Source organism: Neofelis nebulosa, chromosome 2, assembly GCF_028018385.1.
Source record: "Neofelis nebulosa isolate mNeoNeb1 chromosome 2, mNeoNeb1.pri, whole genome shotgun sequence".
Classification (NCBI taxonomy): Eukaryota; Metazoa; Chordata; class Mammalia; order Carnivora; family Felidae; genus Neofelis; species Neofelis nebulosa.
Genome location: NC_080783.1, coordinates 149,586,074 through 149,605,219, shown reverse-complemented (window position 1 = coordinate 149,605,219; position 19,146 = coordinate 149,586,074). Strand labels below are relative to the sequence as shown.

Below are 19,146 nucleotides of genomic sequence, written 5' to 3'. Positions count from 1 at the left end.
GTCAGCAAGTCTAATTCCAGAGACCACCATCCCAGGCTGCTTTCCTGGTATAGTGCTAAAGTGCACATAACTTCCAATATTACTCTAAGGAAATTCTAATTTAATTAGGAAATTAAATCTTTAATTACGAGATTTGCTCCAGTCTATTTACAACAGCTTCCTTTATCCCTCATCCAATTCTAAAATACACAGACCTATATCCAGACATTCACAAAACCTTCTATTTGGTTATGCCAATAGAGAGAAGTGAAACAGATTTAAAAGACTGCTTTTATTCTGTAGGTCACTGTCTGGCTAAGACCAACCATCATCCCTTTCATTCCTCTCCTAGCCAAATTAGGCAAATTGAGCTCTCTATTAAAAAGCAATCTGTTTTAAGACATAAAGGAAATCTGACTTTGAATGGATTTTCATAGCGGGTATTAAGGCAACATGTAGAGATTTAAGACATTCCAGCTGCAAAGAGAAATACACAAAAGAATTCTGCTGGATGCCTAAATTCTGCTATCCTGGAATAGCAGTAAACAAAGTAAACAAGTAAGCCTTCAGCATAATCCTACATGGCATAAACATGTCTAAGCCAACCACACCCTAAAATCACTGTGACAACCACAGAAGCTCAAAAGAAATTCAAAACAAACACTACAACTCAATTCACTATGCACTTAAACGTGTTAAAAACAAAACGTGGCCCACTTAAATCTATAGATTGAATGGAGCAGTTTAGACGCAAAGTTGTATCTTTAGACCCTGCAGAAATAAGGAATAGGAAACCTGCCCCAATCCTACTTCTAACTTCAAGCATTAAAAGCAAACACTCTGAGACTATCAGACTTCATCGAGAATCCCAGCACTGCTACCAAGTAGAATTAGTAAAGTAGAATAATAATTTCGGGATCACAGGATTATTGTGTAAGAAGACAGAACAATGTGTAGAAATATATTTAAAAGTGGGTAAACTGCAATAATTCTTAGTGTTGGTGTGTATTAAATTAGTTAACATGTGGAAATATTCAATAAATAATTATAGTACTAGAAGTTGTAGTTAATAGTAGGTACAGTTTAGTAGCTAATAAAGATTCAATAAATGGCAGTTCCTATTACTAGAGCTTGCACAGATGATACAATTATTTTCCAAAAGTTTGTCCACCGATTTGTAGATATTTATAAATTTTCCAGAAGTAAACATCTCCTACCAAATTAGTTATGATCCTCTTAGTTTCTACAGTGTTTTCACAGTTAAAATGCACAAGAGTTTTAATTGTATTTCACAGTTAACACCAATTTTGCCCTTTTTTCTGGAAATAAATAGAATGAAAAGCAATAACTGATTCCAAAATACATTTGCCAACTTTTAAAATTGATTTTAGACACTTCTAAAACACATACTTCCCTCAGAATGACAAATATACTAAGAACTAGGTTAAAGGGCTATGAGGTTATATAGGTTATATAGTTGTGAGAACACCTGTTAGTACTGACGGGTCAATTTTTCACTTACTTGTGAAATCATTAGGTTTTCTTCATTAGAATTCATACATTTGTGCCAAAGCAGTTTTCTAGAATTTTTTTTTTCTCCCTGGGGACTAATCCCTCTTGCCTTTCTGATTTTTTCCCCATAAATGTTTTCCAGCCCTTGTTTGATTCAAGAAACTGAGATTACACCTATTACAGGTACATGCATCACCTGTTATATTTAGTAATCAGTAATTAGTAATTTTGAAAAATTGTGCCTCAGGGACTGAACAGAGTGTACTGTAAGGGACACTCTCTGCTGAATCTCCAGTAATGGTGTCCCTCACCTTAGTTAGTTTCTAATTAGTTAGTTTTCATTGCTTTATTCATACTGACCTAGTACACATTGTGTTGAAAACAAAAGAAATGGCTTTATTTTTCTCCCTATGATATATATTGTTTTCTGGTGGGGAAGACAAAGAATTATATGATAAAAACTACAAGGCTCCCAAACTATTTTGGCTTTTAAATATGTGTGTAATGGACAACAGCATATGTGCTATTCTAATTTGGATTTTTATTAAAATTTATTTTAATAAATTCCCTCATGCAAGGGTCAGGAAACTAACAGCTATGGACAGGCTTTTGCAAATAGGCAAGCCCCTGAAATTGTATAAAAAATCAAATGTGTGAAAGAAAATATATAAAAACAAAAAAATACAAATTAATCAGTTGTGTGTATGCACATGTGCAGGTACATGCATGTGCATGAATATGTGTGTTTTCTGGGGAAAGAGCTCATAGCACTTATGACATTCTCAGAGGGGCTTTTGAACCTCAAAAGTTTAAGAACTAGTTGCTCAGTTGGCTAAGCATCCAAGTTCGCCTCAGGTCATGACCTCATGGTTCATGGGTTCACTCTGCAGAGCCTGCTTGGGATTCTCTCTCTCTCCCTCTCTCTCTGCCCCTTCTCCACTTGTGCTTTCTCTCTCTCAAAATAAACAAACTTAAAAAATTTTTATTCATTTATTTAAAAAATTTTTTTATTAGTTTTCTTTATTTTTGAGAGGCAGAGAGAGAGAGAGAGAGAGAGAGAGAGACAGAGCACGAGTGGGGGAGGGGTAGGGAGAGAGGGAAACAGAATCCGAAACAGGCTCCAGGCTCTGAGCTGTCAGCACAGAGCCCGATGCGGGGCCCCAACTCATGGACCATGAGATCATGACCTGAGCTGAAGTCAGATGCTCAACCGACTGAGCCACCCAGGTGCCCCTTAAAAAAAAATTTTTTTTTAAGTTTAAGAACTGCTGTGCTGGAATATGTTAGGCAGATAGTTAAAGTCAATCAGGGGTTTGGGAAAAACAAAAACAAAACTATAACGTGATTAATTTAAAAAGTCTGTCCTGCACTAAAAATTGAAAATAATTGAGAAGAAAATCTTAAAAAGTGGGGAAAAAGAATCTCTCAAGGAGTCCCTAATGTGTATCTTTTTTACTGTAGAAGATATAAGTTTTACGAAGTACTTACTGGTTCACCTCGGAGACCTGGGAGCCCCGGATGGCCTTTGAGACCCTGCAATGGTAAAGGTGAAAACATGTTATGAACAGTAAATTCGTACAAGCAAAAAAACTAAACAAAGGTGCCAAGTTGGTTCCCCCCCCCCAATTTTTGGTTTTCTCACAAATGAATGTTAATTCTTACTAATTTATTACTTACTAATCTTCAATTTGAGCGTTATTTGAATTATTTGTTACTATCAACTGAAATGGTAGCATAGTGTTGAAAAAAGAATACAGAACAGCATCTTTTATATAAAGCTGGTATCCAGCAATGGATCTGCTAAATCTTACTGATGCTTTTTAACAGTTGGTTTTAGTTTATTAATGCTGAAGCAAAATGCTCTCAGACAAAATCTATTTGTAATTATTGAAAAACTGGACCACATCCAGGCAGTTTCTCTAATCCAAATCATTGTAATCACACTCCATGAATGAGCTAAGACAAATCAAAGAGGCCACTCACAGGTCCTATGACAAAAGGGACTTTATTGAGCTAAAAAATCAGTAACAAAAAAATTTTCCATATACTATAACCAAAATCAAGTATTTAATCTCCATTATTAATACCCAAAGATATAAAATAGATAATATCCTTTTTCTTCTAGAAAGATCTGTGAGCAAAATAAGGCTAAAAGAAGGGACAGGAAGAAAGAAACATTCTCATCGATATGCACAAACCTTAATTATAGATCACCAAGATAGATCAACCAAAGAAATTAAATATTTCATAAATCATGGCATTATTAAAGTTACTCATTTACCTACAGCATCTAATATACCCAATCTTTTAGCTCAAGTTTGCTCTGAGTTTACATTTTTTTAAGATAGTTAAAGACCAGCCTAATTACAAAATATGAGATATATTGTTCTCAGTCGTCCAAATGTCACCTGAGATTCCATAAATAAAAATATCGTCAAAGCTAAGTCACTTTTTTTTGAGAGAGAAAGTTGGGGCAGAAGATGAAGAGAGAGAGAGAGAGAGAGAAAGAGAGAGAGAGAATCCCAAGTAGGTTCCATGCTCAGCGCAGAGCCCAATACAGGACTTGATCCCACAACCCTGGGATCATGACCTGAGCTGAACTCAAGAGTCAGAAGATCAACTAACTGAGCCACCCAGGTGCTCCTCTTCACTTTTTATAATAGGACATAAAAAATGTCCTCAGCAGTAACAAGGTGGTGGTGGCTCCCTACGATGAGACAGCAGCTCTAGGAAGGTGGGAGCTAAGCAGCTCCTGAGAAAGTGTCAGGATGGTGAGTAACGAACGAGAAGCCAAGGTAAGAGGCACATAGGTAGAGAAACCTCTGCCATAGGCTTATCTCTTTTACCTTTTTTGAAAAAGTATGTGTTTATTTATTTACCTATTTATTTTTATTTCTGTGAATGCTTGAGTCTAACTACATGCTTCCCTTTCTTTGGCTACCACCTGTTTTTCTGACCAGAGATTCCTCCCTCCCCTAGCCCATGATGAAAAAAGTATAACTTCTTTAATTTACATTTCCTGAAGCAGTTTATAACAGTGAACTAGGCATGTTAAACATGGTATCTTCTGTATGTACAATTTCCTTTGAAGGGATTGTTTCTCATCCAGAGACTCTAATAAAGGGGCAGCAACAGTCATGATCTTTGCTTCATGAACTCACTCCTGCTCATCTCAGCCACAGGAAACAACACTTGATCTAAAGGAGGCCAATACAAAGTCTGGCCAGAAGGCAATGAAGTCACTCGGAATAAAGAGTTTTGCCTAACTAGGAACAAGCTGGGTCAGTCAAATTCTTTTTTTAATTAACTGAAACTATTTTTTAAAAAAGAAAGAAAGAAAAATTCAGGTACTAAGCAGTAGGGGGCTGAAGCGGGAAAGATTCACAAAGGTTAAGGGGAATTGAGATGTTACAAGAAAGCCAAAGTATAAACACAGAATTTAGAATAAGCAGAAACTATGTTAAGAAAGTTGTTCTCAGAGATAACACAAAAGGGCAGATGTGGGAAGAACAGAGAGTAGCAGTACTAGAAAAGTACAGTAAAAGATCCACAGACTAAGGCAGCTACACCACTCAGAGCTGCTTTGAATCAGTGCTTGTCTCCATAAGACCAAGTTACATTACAGCACCTATTTTCAGATTCCGTGGGTCCCTGCTTCCCTTAATACTACAGAGAGGACTGAAAGAATTTTCTCTTCCTTGAGATAGCCTAATTCTCCATTCTTTGCAACCAGAAGAGCCCGAGTTAAACAAAATGTTCTGGTTGTCTTTTCACTGCTAACAATAAAGAACAGACCAAGTAGGCTGAGTTCTAGTTCCAGTTTTGCCACTAACTAGCTACATCATGAGCTTTGAAGTCTATATTTGTAAAAATGATGGCAGTGAGTAAAATTATTTGAAATTTCCTTTTATTGCTAGCATTCTATGATTACTTGGATCTGTAAGAAAGCCACTGCTTTTTTTTTGTTTTTAATTTAGCTTCATTGAATGAAAAACAAAGGCATATTTATTACTTAATTTGGCCATCCAGGCATAGGAAGAATTTAAGTAAGACTGATGTATATATCAGAGAAAAAGCAGATTTAAGCATAAGATCTAAATCAAAGATGAGGACTCTGAGATATGTAAATGGAAAAGAATGGGTCAGGTCGGAGGCTTTTATAGTCTAGTAAAAGATAATTGTAAATCAGATTTGAGTGAAGGAATAAGAGACAGTGTAGAGCTCCTTATAGAGTTTAAACTGAAGTTCCTTACCTATTCTATTCAGTGTGGTATCCCCAGTGCCTAGAATAGTGCCTGGCTCATAGGAAGTGCTCATTAATTACTCAATGAAGGGACTTGGATGGATGAATGAATGAACTGATGGAAAGACGTGAATGGATTTGAGAGTAACCTGAGTACAAATTAGATTCTAAGTATCTAATATGACATCTCAATTCTCTTAATATTAAAACAAATTGTAGAAAGGCCTCCTTCTATTCCCTATATTGGTGACTATATTCCTTATTTATATTCTACTTAAACACTAGTCTGTAAAGTTTTAAAAAGCAAAGGGAATAAATTCCTGGAAAAAATGCCTACATTCAAATTTTGACATAGCTCCAATCTAGGGACCTAACATTTTATTTAAAAAAATAGCTTATAGTATACTCTTTTGAAAATATTATTTGAGTCACTGTTTTCTAACTCACATAGGAAGAATAACAAAAAAGTCCAGTAAATAACAACATACAATTTTTCTTGGATGAATATATTGAAAAAAAAAAAAAAACAACAATGTGAACACAGTCCTTAAGGAATGCCAATAGGAAAATTTACAAACTCTGTTTTAAAATAGATTAAAGACCCATTATAATAAATCATAGAATTGTCTAAATATTTGTTGTGATAGAAAGCTGCCTTACCAAGAATTACAATAACAAATGGGACTTAGGATCTAATTTTAACAGAGACTTTCATGTTAATACTTACTTTAACAAAAATTTGACCCCTAACAAATATGTTGTCAATAGGTAACCACACATGACCAAAGAGAGAGAGGGAAGGAGGGAGGGAGAAAGAGAGAAAGAGAGATAGGGGAAGGGGGAGATACAATTAAAGAATTAAAACCATAAATATTGAGATGGGAAAGAAAGAAATTTCAAGTACATACTGAACTTTGCCCAAGTAATTAAAATTTTGGATGCATATATAAAATGTTTATCCATAAGAAAGTTGGTGGTACCACTTATATACAGGCCATCCTCACTGGACATATGGTACTACAGGCCCATAAAACTGACCATCCAAGCTGAAACCATGCAAAGCAATATTAATAATGGGAAAAATTACAAATGTTCTGTGACTTTTAAAAATATTTGTCAAAATGTTAAAAATTCTGACAGTTAAAATTGTGTAGGGAAATGAAAAAATGTTCAACTAATATTTGGTGCAACATAATTTAAAAGATTAAAAACATTAAGAACTAAAGTATTTCTTTGAAACAATTTATAAAGAGTAGTTTGAATAGTGCTTGCCTTCTTGTATAAATTACCATACTGAGCAAGCATATTTTCTGTGCTTTGGCAAATTATCACACTCCTTTCTAACTCTGGATCAACTTTGAACATTTTATCCTTAGTACTTTCAATGCCATGAAATAGTTCCAAAAGTTCTTCTAATGTGAAGGGTGTTTTGCTGGTGTTACTCTTCTGGGACATCTCTCTCCTATTCATCACAACCCTTTCCTCATTTATGTCCAAAAGTTAACCTTCCCTGTGTTCCTCTGGCTGCATTATCTAGGGTCTCTCAACTGGGAGCAGGGTCCTAGGGTCAGCTATTTTTTCTATAATTCCATTTATGTTCAGTTCTAATTTTAAGTCCTGTGTTATCATGATTCCTTTATTTTGTTGTACTTTCATCTTTACTGGTCAGTTACCTCTTTTGATTATCCATTTGTATAACATATCACATAGGTTTATCACTGAGAGACAAGGAAGCAACATACTACATACTTTGCTGTCTGCATGAACTGAATAACAGATGCACAGTGAACAATCACCAACTGACTGGATGAAATGATGTGACTGGTCATTGATCTTGATGCATAGCTGTTATTTACATAGTTTTTGTAGTTTATGTTGTTTTGTAGACTGAAGAGACTATAGCAGAGTTTGTACTTTATGCAATTAATCGCAGTTAATAATTGTGGTTAATAACTGTGGTAAGTGAAGTTTGAACCATGTTGTTGGGAGACTGGTGTTATTTTCATTAAACATAGTAACTGAAATTTGTGTATATTTGAACCATCCAAAGTGAGGAATGCCTGTATATATATATTAAGAAAAATTCTCAATGACCTTATGATAAAATCTCAATGTTGTCAACTTTATATATTATTAGTGTTCTCCTTTTAACAGTCTTTTTCCCTCACTAGATGGAAAAGACACATATTCACTCAGATAAGGACTTTTCTCCTATGGCATAAGACCACTTCTGTACTGTCACCTTACCTTTCTATCTGGGGCCTCCTTCTATAGACTTTAGGTTTCAGAAAGGTAGAAGCATTCCCCTCCAGAGCCCACAGAAGTGCCAAAGAAACTGGAGAGTAGATGATTTGCCTTTGGCACTCCCCTTCTTAAAACCCATCAGGTAGTTCCCTATTACATGATAAATTAATAGACGCGAGTGATACGTGATGTAAGTTCCTTTATAAGTTTGCCCCTGAATAGCCCTCAAGCCTTATCTCCTGACACCTCCTGTCTCACACTTCATAACCCAGGAACAAGGAACTGCTCTTTGCCTGAGAGCCTCTGTTTCTGCCGTCTCCTCTGTGTAGCTAGCATACATCTCCACTAACTACCATATCCTCAGCATAACGGCTGCTCATCCTCAAGATGCAGGTCAAATGTTGCCTCCTTTTCTGTTCCCTAAACACTCTCCCACTGCCCTCAACTACATCCTACAATAACCTTTTCATATCTTCATTATTGCCCTTGTCATGGCATAATACACTTTTGTAATTTACTTTAGTGTGTTTCCTTTCTTTAGACCATAAGCTACTGGAAGACAGGGACTATACCTTATTTACATAATACTGGTTTTCTGAATGAACTGCAGGGCAAAAGGATGTGACTAAAACAAATGTAGCATTTGAGAGAGTTACTGACAGATTTTATCTCTGGAAGGAAGCTGCTCTTTTGTTTGAAGCAACCTCCCTGGATCTTTTGCTTCTGTCTAGTCTCGGGAAGTTAAGGCGAAGGTGGGATGACCATGTATATAATCGTGTGAAAGGCAACACCACTGAGAGATCAGTAAACAGGTTAACTGGTTCTACTCAGCCTACCTAAAATGGGATGAAATCCTGATAAGAGGCCTCAGGGAAAATAAGACAGGAAGAGACACTGATTTGGGAAGCAGAGAAGAGAAGAAAGATGACCACTAGGACTGGGTGAAAGGGCACAATCAATGAAATGTAAGGGCAGCAACCTTCAGTCACTCACTAATAATATGTGCTGGACACTAGGCTGAGATACTACATAAGCACTCCTAAGTCACTCATGTATTTCCCTTTAGCCACTGCTACTTCAGTGTTGTTTGAAGGCAGTAGTAAATTTCATTTTTCTGTAATGTAAGAGCATTGGTTTACAGATTAGCTAGTTGCAAGTTTCTAATGAAACTTGTCAATCACTACAGGAACCATAGTGACAATGCCTTGAGGGATACAAACAAAGGCCTATATTCATGTTTTGGCCAAAATAACCAGAGAAAAGCATGGCAAAATTGAGAAACAGTGATAATGTGACCATAAAAAAAGATGAAAACCAATAGCTATGAGAATGGCAGCACTTCTTGGGGCAAGGCAATAAATAAGAATAAGAAGAGAATAAGAAGTTTAATTTTTTTAAAAAACTAATAAATTGAAGGAGGATCCCAGATAACTGGAGAGCTTGAGGGGACTCACATTACAGGATTAAACACCACACAAACCTCTCTATTCTACCCGCTTCCCCTTCTTCTTGGAACATACCTCCCTCACGCACACAACACACTTGTGCCAACCTTTGTCCCAACCTCCTCACAATACTGACCCACAAACCTCCTTTAATCAGTACCCGGTTTCTACTGTGGCCCCATCCACCCTAGTAATAGTCCTTCTCAACTAGTTCTCAGAGAAAAAGAATATGATAAACTAATTTTCAGAAAGGTGTTATATGACAGATAACAGCTTTTTCTGAGAACACAGATTTTTTTTTTTAATTTCTGGAAACCGAAATACTTTTAGCCAAATGAACTCATCCTTAATGTTAAAACGTCAATCACAAGAGCCAGACTGAGGAAAATATCTTTGGACACAGGGAACTTTCCAAGTCCCGCAAATTACACCACTCTGGTAACCACTGGCTTGCCTGTGGGGGAGTTCAGTACTGCACTGCTTTGGTCCCAATGTCCCCTACCATTAGTGGGAACGGAGGATTGCAGAGAAAGGAGATGGCAAGAGTGGAGACAGCACAGACCTTATGCACAGCCTTTGTATTAAACGTCCAGTACAATACTTGGACTGGGAACCAACCCAAAGCACAATGTAGCTTTGCTGATTTTTACAAGGATAGTGGGCAAGGGAGAAAATAATCTATAGAGTCAACTGTGGAGCAGCAGAACTCTCCTTATTTCTCTCTCCAGGCACAGATTTTTTATGCCAATCCTGATTTTTTATTGTCATTCTCATGGACATTCAGCATTATTGTAGCTCCTTAGTACTGTCCTTGCTTTAAATAGATTATGAAAAGCTGTCTAGTTTTTGAGTGACTAATAAATCACAATGCATTCCACTTGATGCTTCACTTCTTTTTTCCTTTCCAACTTTGTAAAGATATTTACTGTATTCCTCATATGTAATGGAAAACTTTTTAAGTAATTGAAATAATTCCATCAAAACACAATTAAGGATTTGCACTGATTTACAATTATCACTAAAAAACCATAATTAGTATTTTTGATATTCAGAAAAATACTGCCAAACACGGTTCATAAAAATCTGTATTAAAATGTGTGTTCATATTTCACCATTGCTGTGAGCTATATGCCTTTATGCTAAGATGTGCTTAACTGCTCCCATCTGGTTCATCCTCTCGATCCTACAAAAAGTGTTCCAATTGAAATCACTGTCAATGTTCTTACAATTTTAAATAGCAGACTTCCAATATTAATATAGCAACTGATTGCTATATTAAAAAACAATTTTAAATCCATCTGGAGTCCAAGCTCAGAATTATGACTCTTGTCTTCCATCCAACACAGCATACACTCTGGATCCAACTTATCTGCCTTTTGGCACAAATTTAGACACTGAGTGGGAAGTAAAAACATACTTTAGTTCCTAGGAAAATAAAAATTACATGAAGGTGGCTAAGTTGAGGCAATGTAACCAGTCAATTTGGGGAAACACATTGCTTGTTAAGATGTTGATACTGGTTAAAAAAAATTGGGAGGAGAGAGATAAAAAAAGAAAAAGAAAGAAGCAAACTAAAAAATCTACTGAAAGGTGGAAAAAGACAGCAATGCTGCTAATTTATTCACTTTGTTATTTCTCTCAATATTACTTATGTTCAGAATGTTTTTAACAGCAACCTTCTGTTTATTAATCTCAACAGTTTTCATGAGCTGTTGAGTGTTCTCAACACAACTTTCTTGCAGCCATTTTCAAAATTACTTGAGTACGACTTATATTAGAAGAATTTTAATATTTCCAGATACTTTCAGAGAAAAGGAATAATGAAGTCATTATTATCTGTCATCCAAAACTATATCTGTTCCCTTGGCTTTCATGAAAAGCAAAATTTTACTTCCTCTTGCACACATGCCAGGGACAGTCAGCAGTACTGAAATACACATCCTACAAATACTGATTTAACAAACTAATTAATTAATGGAGAAGCAGTATTTGAAGCTATTAAGAGCAGTCATGTGTCAAACAGGCCTGGATTTGAGTCCTAACTCAGCCAATTAATCGTAGTGTGGTCTTGGGTAAGTGATTTAACCCTTTTATACTTCAATTAACTTATTTATGACATAGTGAACATACTGTCTGGCTTAATGAGTTGTTTTTGTTTGTTGGTTTGTTTACTTTGGAGTGAGAGCTCAGGAGAGGGGCAGAGGGAGAAATAGAGAGAATCTTTTTTTTTTTTTTTTTTAAATTTTTTTTTTTATTTTTATTTTTGGGACAGAGAGAGACAGAGCATGAACGGGGGAGGGGCAGAGAGAGAGGGAGACACAGAATCGGAAACAGGCTCCAGGCTCCGAGCCATCAGCCCAGAGCCTGACGCGGGGCTCGAACTCACGGACCGCGAGATCGTGACCTGGCTGAAGTCGGACGCTTAACCGACTGCGCCACCCAGGCGCCCCAGAAATAGAGAGAATCTTAAGCAGGCTTCATGCTCAGTGCAGAGACTGACGTGGGGCTCCATCTCATGACCATGAGATCATAACCTGAGCCAAAATCACGAGTCAGATGCTTAACCAACTGGCCACACAGGCACCCCTCAATGAGTTGTTTTTAAAATGAAAAGAAATAGGGCTCAGCAGAGTGACTGGGATATGGCACATAATATATCAGTAGTTACAGTTATAATGATACTTTATAAAATAGTTTAAAGATAAAAGGATGTAATAAACTTTATAGTAAACAAAACCCAAATACTTCGTTCATCTCTCATGATATGCAAAGAATACTTAAAAGCACAGTTGATCCTGTAGCAGTAAGTTTTATCTCTCCATCCGGCCATAATTCTGAGTGACCATGAACAATTCCCTTAACCTCTCTGGGCTTACCTTAGATTTCTCACTTACAAAGTGAATAATTTAAGTTCTTACCTGGACCTTAAGAATTCACCTAGCACTAACATCACGGGTGGAATTGCAAGGATGAAAGAAACAGGAGTCCCAGGTTAGAGCTAACACGAGCTACTTTTCTAGGTTGTCCTAGCATGGATCCAGTTTGCAAGAAAGTAACCTAGAGTGACCTAGGTGGTTCAAAACATGAACCAAAACTAGTAAATTCCATAAAAGCAACTCATAATTAACTGAGCATTTTATCCACTAATTGGTCTTGCCCTTCTCCCTTCTATACAGGCCACAGGAACAGTCTATCAAGCTCATTTTGAATATACTTCTACTGTATATTCATATTAAAACAAGACATGCACATAGTGTGATAGAAACTTGTCCCAAGCCTGATATGTGAAGAATCAATTTAGGTTTAGATTGAATCCTTATGTCCTTTCCCTAGCAATACTTTTTTTTTTTTTTAATTTGTATATAGTTTCTATTAATAGCCACACTCAAAAATTCTCAGAAAAACTACAAAATCATCTCAAATGTTTTAACACTTTTTTTTTATTTTTTAATTTTTTTTAACGTTTATTTATTTTTGGGACAGAGAGAGACAGCATGAACGGGGGAGGGCCAGAGAGAGAGGAAGACACAGAATCGGAAGCAGGCTCCAGACTCTGAGCCATCAGCACAGAGCCCGGTGCGGGGCTCGAACTCACGGACCACGAGATCGTGACCCGAGCTGAAGTCAGACGCCTAACCGACTGAGCCACCCAGGCGCCCCTGTTTTAACACTTTTCTAAACTACTGTCAAATCATAGTGAACCATGAATATTTCATTTTTCAGAAATAAATTTATTTTTTTTAATGTTTGTTTATTTTTGAGAGAGAGAGAGACAGAGAGACAGAGGGTGGGCAGGGGAGGGCAGAGAGAGATGGAGACACAGAATCGGAAGCTGGCTCCAGCCTCCCACCTGTCAGCACAAAGCCTGACGTGGGGTTCGAACTCACGAACCCATGAGATCATGACGTGAGCCATACTCAGATGCTTCACTAACTGAGCCACCCAGCACCACTGTTTCTAATATTTTCAACAAAACTTTCTCTAGAGAAAATTCAGCTACCGCAGCTATCTGACCACTGGCTTCTATATGATCAGCTTTAACCAAAAAAAAGGCAGATTTTAAAAGTTTAAAAAATCATATAAGAGAAAAGGAAGTCTCTGAAAGATAATCTGTAGCCCAGTTTGTTTAAAATAATGCTGTATTTCACTTTACTAGACCTATACAGATCAAAAAGAATATATTAATCTTAAGATTTTAAAATGCTGGTAAGCCAAGACATATATAATATATGCACAGGTCTTTGAAAGCCAGTATCTTCTGCTTTAAGTAAGCACAATTCCAAAGTTAAAATGATAATGTGGTATAATGGTTACAATCAACTTTTTAAAATTTGTCTCTATAGATATTTCTATGCATAGTCCTCTACACAATAACCACTCCAATATTACTTAGAGTTCCCTTTCCTGGACTGCTAATTAATTTCCCAAACCACAGGCATCATTTAACTTCAGAAAGTAATGATTCGGTTTTTCGTCATATGTAGTATCATTCTTTAGGGTGAAATATTGTATATTTAATATCAGATAAAATAATTAAAATAATTTCCATATTATGAGATCTTTGATGCTATTCGTCAGTACAGTTTCTTCAGAGGTATATTTAGTGGTTAGAGGTACACTGAGTGGCATTAATTGAACAGGTTTGTGACTATATATCAAGACCAATTATGTTAGAAATGATCACTCTCCAGTCTCTGTCTCCATGGGAGCAACTATAATCAAAGAAGATTTTAAGTACTGATCAGATTTTTAAGTACTGATTTTTAAGTACTGATCAGATTAAGTACTGATCAGATTTTAAGTACTGTTTCAGATGAAAATTAGTTTGAAGGCCATAAAAATAATGGTAGTGTGGGCATGGGAGGGAAAATACTCCATGAGATCAAAATCTTTTTCATCATTTTAAAATTCAGCTCTTTAGCAGGAGTTATAAGGGAAAGCAAACAAGGTTATATTTACGAAACCAGATAAACAGCTGATGGTTAATATTTGTTAGGGCTTGCAATTTGTCTGACACTCTATTGCATGGATTCTCTCACTTCTTGTTCCCAATGACTACCTATAAAGTGGGTAGTATTATCCTCACATTTTTACAAATGAGGGAACTGAAACATAGAGAGGTTAAATACCCTACCCAAAGTCACTGGGACCTAGAAAATGGCAGATGGGATTTGAATCAAGTAACCAGAACCCGAAAACCACTTCCACCCAAAATGTCCCAAGAGAAAGGTTATAAGACATACAGAGACATCGACACAGCTCATTATTATATGTATTTAGATATCCATATCAAGTCAAATACTGCTCTTTAATATTTTGGGGCCTTTAATACTTAGATATTTTGTATCTTCCTTTTCCCTGTAGAAAGTCAACAACTCAGTGTTTGGGTGAAAAAGAAAAATAAGCTGAACGTATAGAGGAGCAGCTGTATTAGATTCCTTTTCAACTCAGAAAAATATGTGTTGCCAAATACATATCGCTATTGTTTTTTACCTGCTATTCCCAATCCTCACTTCTGCCCTACTCTTCAGGCCTCATATGTATGTATGTGTGTGTGTGTGTGTGTATACACACACATGTGTGTATATATTTGTGTGTGTGTGTGTGTGTGTGTGTATATATACATATATATATATATATATATATATATATATATATATATATCATGGCAGTGATTAATATTTCTTAATACAATGAGAACCCTTTAAAAAAAGTCAAAAGTATTACCTATAACCAAGTATACCTCACTTTGAACAAATAAAAGTTAAAAAATGATTTCAAACTTTCGGAAGTAGGTTATTGCCCTTTTATAAAAAAGAAGAAGAAAAGAAAAGCTTCAACATTCTGTCGGTGACTTTGACTTATCCCTGCATGCGAATTTTGTTCCCTTCATTAACTGAAGGGTTTTAGTTTTCATAGGGCATTGCCTTTTGTGGGCAACACTCTCCTGGATTAGGAGAGCATCCTAATTCTTTTTGCTGAGAAAAGGAATTTAAAACATTGACTTTGGGCTCCACTTCAAAATGAGATTTTAAGACTTGAAGAGCTCCCAGACCCAGATGACAAGGATTATGTCAAAGTAAAACTACATCTTACCTTATCACCTTGCATACCAGGGGGGCCCATTAATCCAGAAAGGCCTTGACTGCCCTAAGAACAAAACACAAAGAGAGGTTTAATGTTATGAATGGGAATTGAAAATTAGAATTCCCTTGCTGCAGGATTTCATCTCCATCATCAAAATCTTATTGCATTCATTCCTGATCTTTGCAAGTAGGCTTAAGTTCAGGGCCTTTTTGAGACTTTTTCTGAGGCTCCCCACATTTCTCTCTTCCCATGCTGAATACCTGCACCTTACTTCCTACTCCATGCCTCTGCCCCCTTTTTTCCTGATATTCTTTTCTCTAGGAATGCCCTCACTCCCTAAATTCCTGTCATTCCAAGATTTACTGTGTTTTAAAAATCTAAAGTTTACTAAAAAAAATCTATAAGTGGGGCACCTGAGTGGCTCAGTTGGTTAAGCTACAGACACCTGCTCAGGTCATGATCTCAGGGTTTGTGAGTTTGAGCCCCGCATCAGGCTTTCTGCTGTTGGTGTGGCACCTACTTCAGATCCTCTGTTCACCTCTCTGCCCTTCTTTCCCTTTGCTCCCTCTCTCTCAAAAATGAATAAACATGAAAAAATAGTTCTATGAGCATGCTGTGTGGCAGCTGTGGAGGGCTCAGGCTGGCATCTGGTGGGATTTCCACGAGGAGCCTCCAGGCAGGGCTGTGGCGAGCAGGGCTGGGCTCACATGGCACAGCAGAGAAAGGGACACTTTTGCTTCCGGGGCTGTGCTGGTGTTGCCTGCTGTACCACTGGGAAGTAACTGCTGAGAAAACTTATTGGGAGGATGTGTGTTTGGCTCCCGCAGATGGGACTTCACCTATTAGGGCCGTCCATTCTCCTGATCCCCCAACTTTGATGAGGGCCTGCAAGTCCATCTTGGGGTGGGAGGGAGAAAGTATACTGATGTGAGGGGGAAGGACTATCTGGTGGGCAGAAGTGACAGTGAGAGACAAAGAGGAAGCTGTGTGAATTGGGTTGGAAAAAACATGTCAGAAAGGAATGAGAAAGGGGCACCGGGGTGGCTCAGTTGGCTAAGTGACCACCTCTTGATTTCCGCTCAGGTCATGATCTCACAGTAGTGGGACTGAGCCTCTCTCCCCTCCAGTTGAGCCCTGTGCTGGCAGGTGCAGGTATGAGTGTGGAGACTGCTGGGGATTCTCTGTCTCTCCCTCTCTACCCTTCCGCTGCTCATGCATGCGTGTGTGCTCTCTCTTTCAAAACAAATAAACTTAAAAAAAAAAAGAAAAGGAAAAGAAAAAGGAATGGTAACAATCTTGAGACACTTTGCACCAAATGCAGTTTTACTTTCCTTCCTCTCTTTCTTTCTGCTGCAACAAATATATTATGCATGAAAAAACAATGTTGTGAAAGAAAAAAGAGTACTTAAGCAATAATCCTAAGTAAACTAAGTGACTGTGTTCTGTTTAATATTTAGTGCACTATGTACTTTAATGTGTCATCAAGTTAAACAATCAGAAGAGGAAAGAATGTTTCTAATGATTACCAATTGAATACCTTTCCATTTGTACTAATTTCATTTTAATACCTCTTCTTGACATTTTATTAGGATGGCTTCCATTTGTGATGGGGTGAAAGTTTATACAGGTAATATATATATATATATATACACACACACACACACATATGTATATATATACATATATATATATGTATATATATATATATATATATTTTACAATTAATAGAGGGAAAAGAAAGCTGCACTAGGAAACAGGTTATTGGAGGCTTGTCTCCTTCTACTAGCTCTAATCGTGGGTGGATCACTTTACTTCTTTTAAAAGTTCCTCCATCTGGGGCACCTGGGTGGCTCAGTCAGTTGAGCGTCCAACTTTAGTTCAGGTCATGATCTCACAGCTTGTGAGTTCGAGCCCCTCATGGGGCTCTGTGCAGACAGCTTGGAGCCTGGAGCATGCTTTGGATTCTGTGTCTCCCTCTCTCTCTGCCCCTAACCCACTTGCATTCTGTCTCTGTATCTCTCAAAAATAAATAAACATTAAAAAACATTAACAAAAAAATAAAAGTTCCTCCATCTGAAAAATGAGAATATCTCACTTGCCTTATGGAAAAGGAAAATTACCACTCCTTAAGAGTTAAGGTCCCAAAAGGGCTTAAACACTTCAATTAAATGCTCTATGAGAGATGTTCTTTAGTGAATGTTCTATGCTGAAAGACCAGCCCCTGCATTTCTTTTGTTGTTATGTCGCTGACCATATGTTTATTATAAAAATGGCTAAGTGATTAAAACCAAAACACTATTGTTATCCACCCCCTCAACTCTCACCTTTTAATGTTTATATATGTATTCATAATATATGTATATAACTAATATCCTGCCTCCTCAGTATATGTGAACCCAATTTAATATAAATATAATGTTTAATAAATGTTTTTAAATTTTGCCATTCTAGAAATACATCTTTCAATTTTAAAAGGTATATTTCACTTAAAGCTCAATGGCAACATATCATTAAATCCTGTATCTTACTACATTTCTCCCATCTAGCAATAACCACAATTAGTAAATGAGTAATTCAAAAAGTGAAAAAAGACTGACATACTTCTAAGACTCAATTCTAATGCTGAACCATCCTATATTTCATACAGAAACTGTATACATACTGAACCACCCTATATTTTGGACAGGGAAGCCATGAGTAAAGATAAAACCAAGAATTTGATATAAATGGGAATGCTTAATTTGGGGAGGGTTATTTAAAGCAGACATCATAACGGAATGGAACTCTAATTTCTAAATTTTAAGTAAGAAATCAAATGTCCTATATTTAGATATTTTAAAAGATGGCATTTTGTTTCTCAGACTGCAGGATATTCTTCCTTGCAATAAGTAAGGGACCAATGAAAATATGTTTCTAATAATAAATTTCAATTCTTTTTCTAAAATATTTATATTCAGAGAATTCAGTTCCATCACAGGAATAAAATTCTCAAAATTCTAGATTAAATTTTTTTTTTTTGAGGATTTACTTGTCAGTATAACATCTGCAAAGTTCATTAAAATGGTATGGGTTTTTTTTTTAAGTTTACAAAGTTTTCTGTAAGCCAGTTAAAAGATCAGATTTCAACACAGGAACCATCAAAATTATTCAGGGATTTTAAAAGTTTGTGAATGTATACCACACAAACAAAAACATCCCATAATTGTATCACATTCATCAAGTGCTTGTCTAAACAAAGCTTCCCAGATGTATTCCTAAGGCTCTATTTGCATTCATCCTCACTGGAAAACAGTACCTTTCTCCTAATAAAGATTTTGTTGCTATCTTTACTTTAAAATACTAGTTTATTTTTACTTCAATGTATATGTGTTTGACAGCATTATGACAAAATGAAATGCATATTAGATTAAAAGTCAGACAAATATATCATTAACTCCGCCACTTACTATTCATGACTCATTTAAATTCAATGAATTCTGTTTTCCTTTTTTTTTTTAAGTTTATTTACTTATCGGAAAAGAGAGAGAGAGAGAGAGAGAGAGAGGGAATGAGCAGGGGAAGGGCACAGTGAAAGGGAGAGAGAGAGAATCCCAAGCAGGCTCTGCACTGTGCTGGTTACTGCGGAGGCTGATGTGA

General features: G+C 36.6%; 1 protein-coding gene across 5 annotated transcripts in view; it reads right to left on the bottom strand.

Moving 5' to 3' along the window:
• The window catches only part of COL24A1 (collagen type XXIV alpha 1 chain), a 403,184-nt gene that overhangs the window by 323,904 nt on the left and 60,134 nt on the right, over positions 1–19,146 (bottom strand). For all 5 annotated transcript variants that reach the window (XM_058716744.1, XM_058716741.1, XM_058716742.1 and 2 more), the window contains 2 exons: positions 15,520–15,573; positions 2,980–3,024 (listed from right to left, as the gene is read on the bottom strand). In XM_058716744.1, the coding sequence (XP_058572727.1) occupies positions 2,980–3,024; positions 15,520–15,573 (99 nt within the window). The remainder of the gene's footprint in view (positions 1–2,979; positions 3,025–15,519; positions 15,574–19,146) is intronic.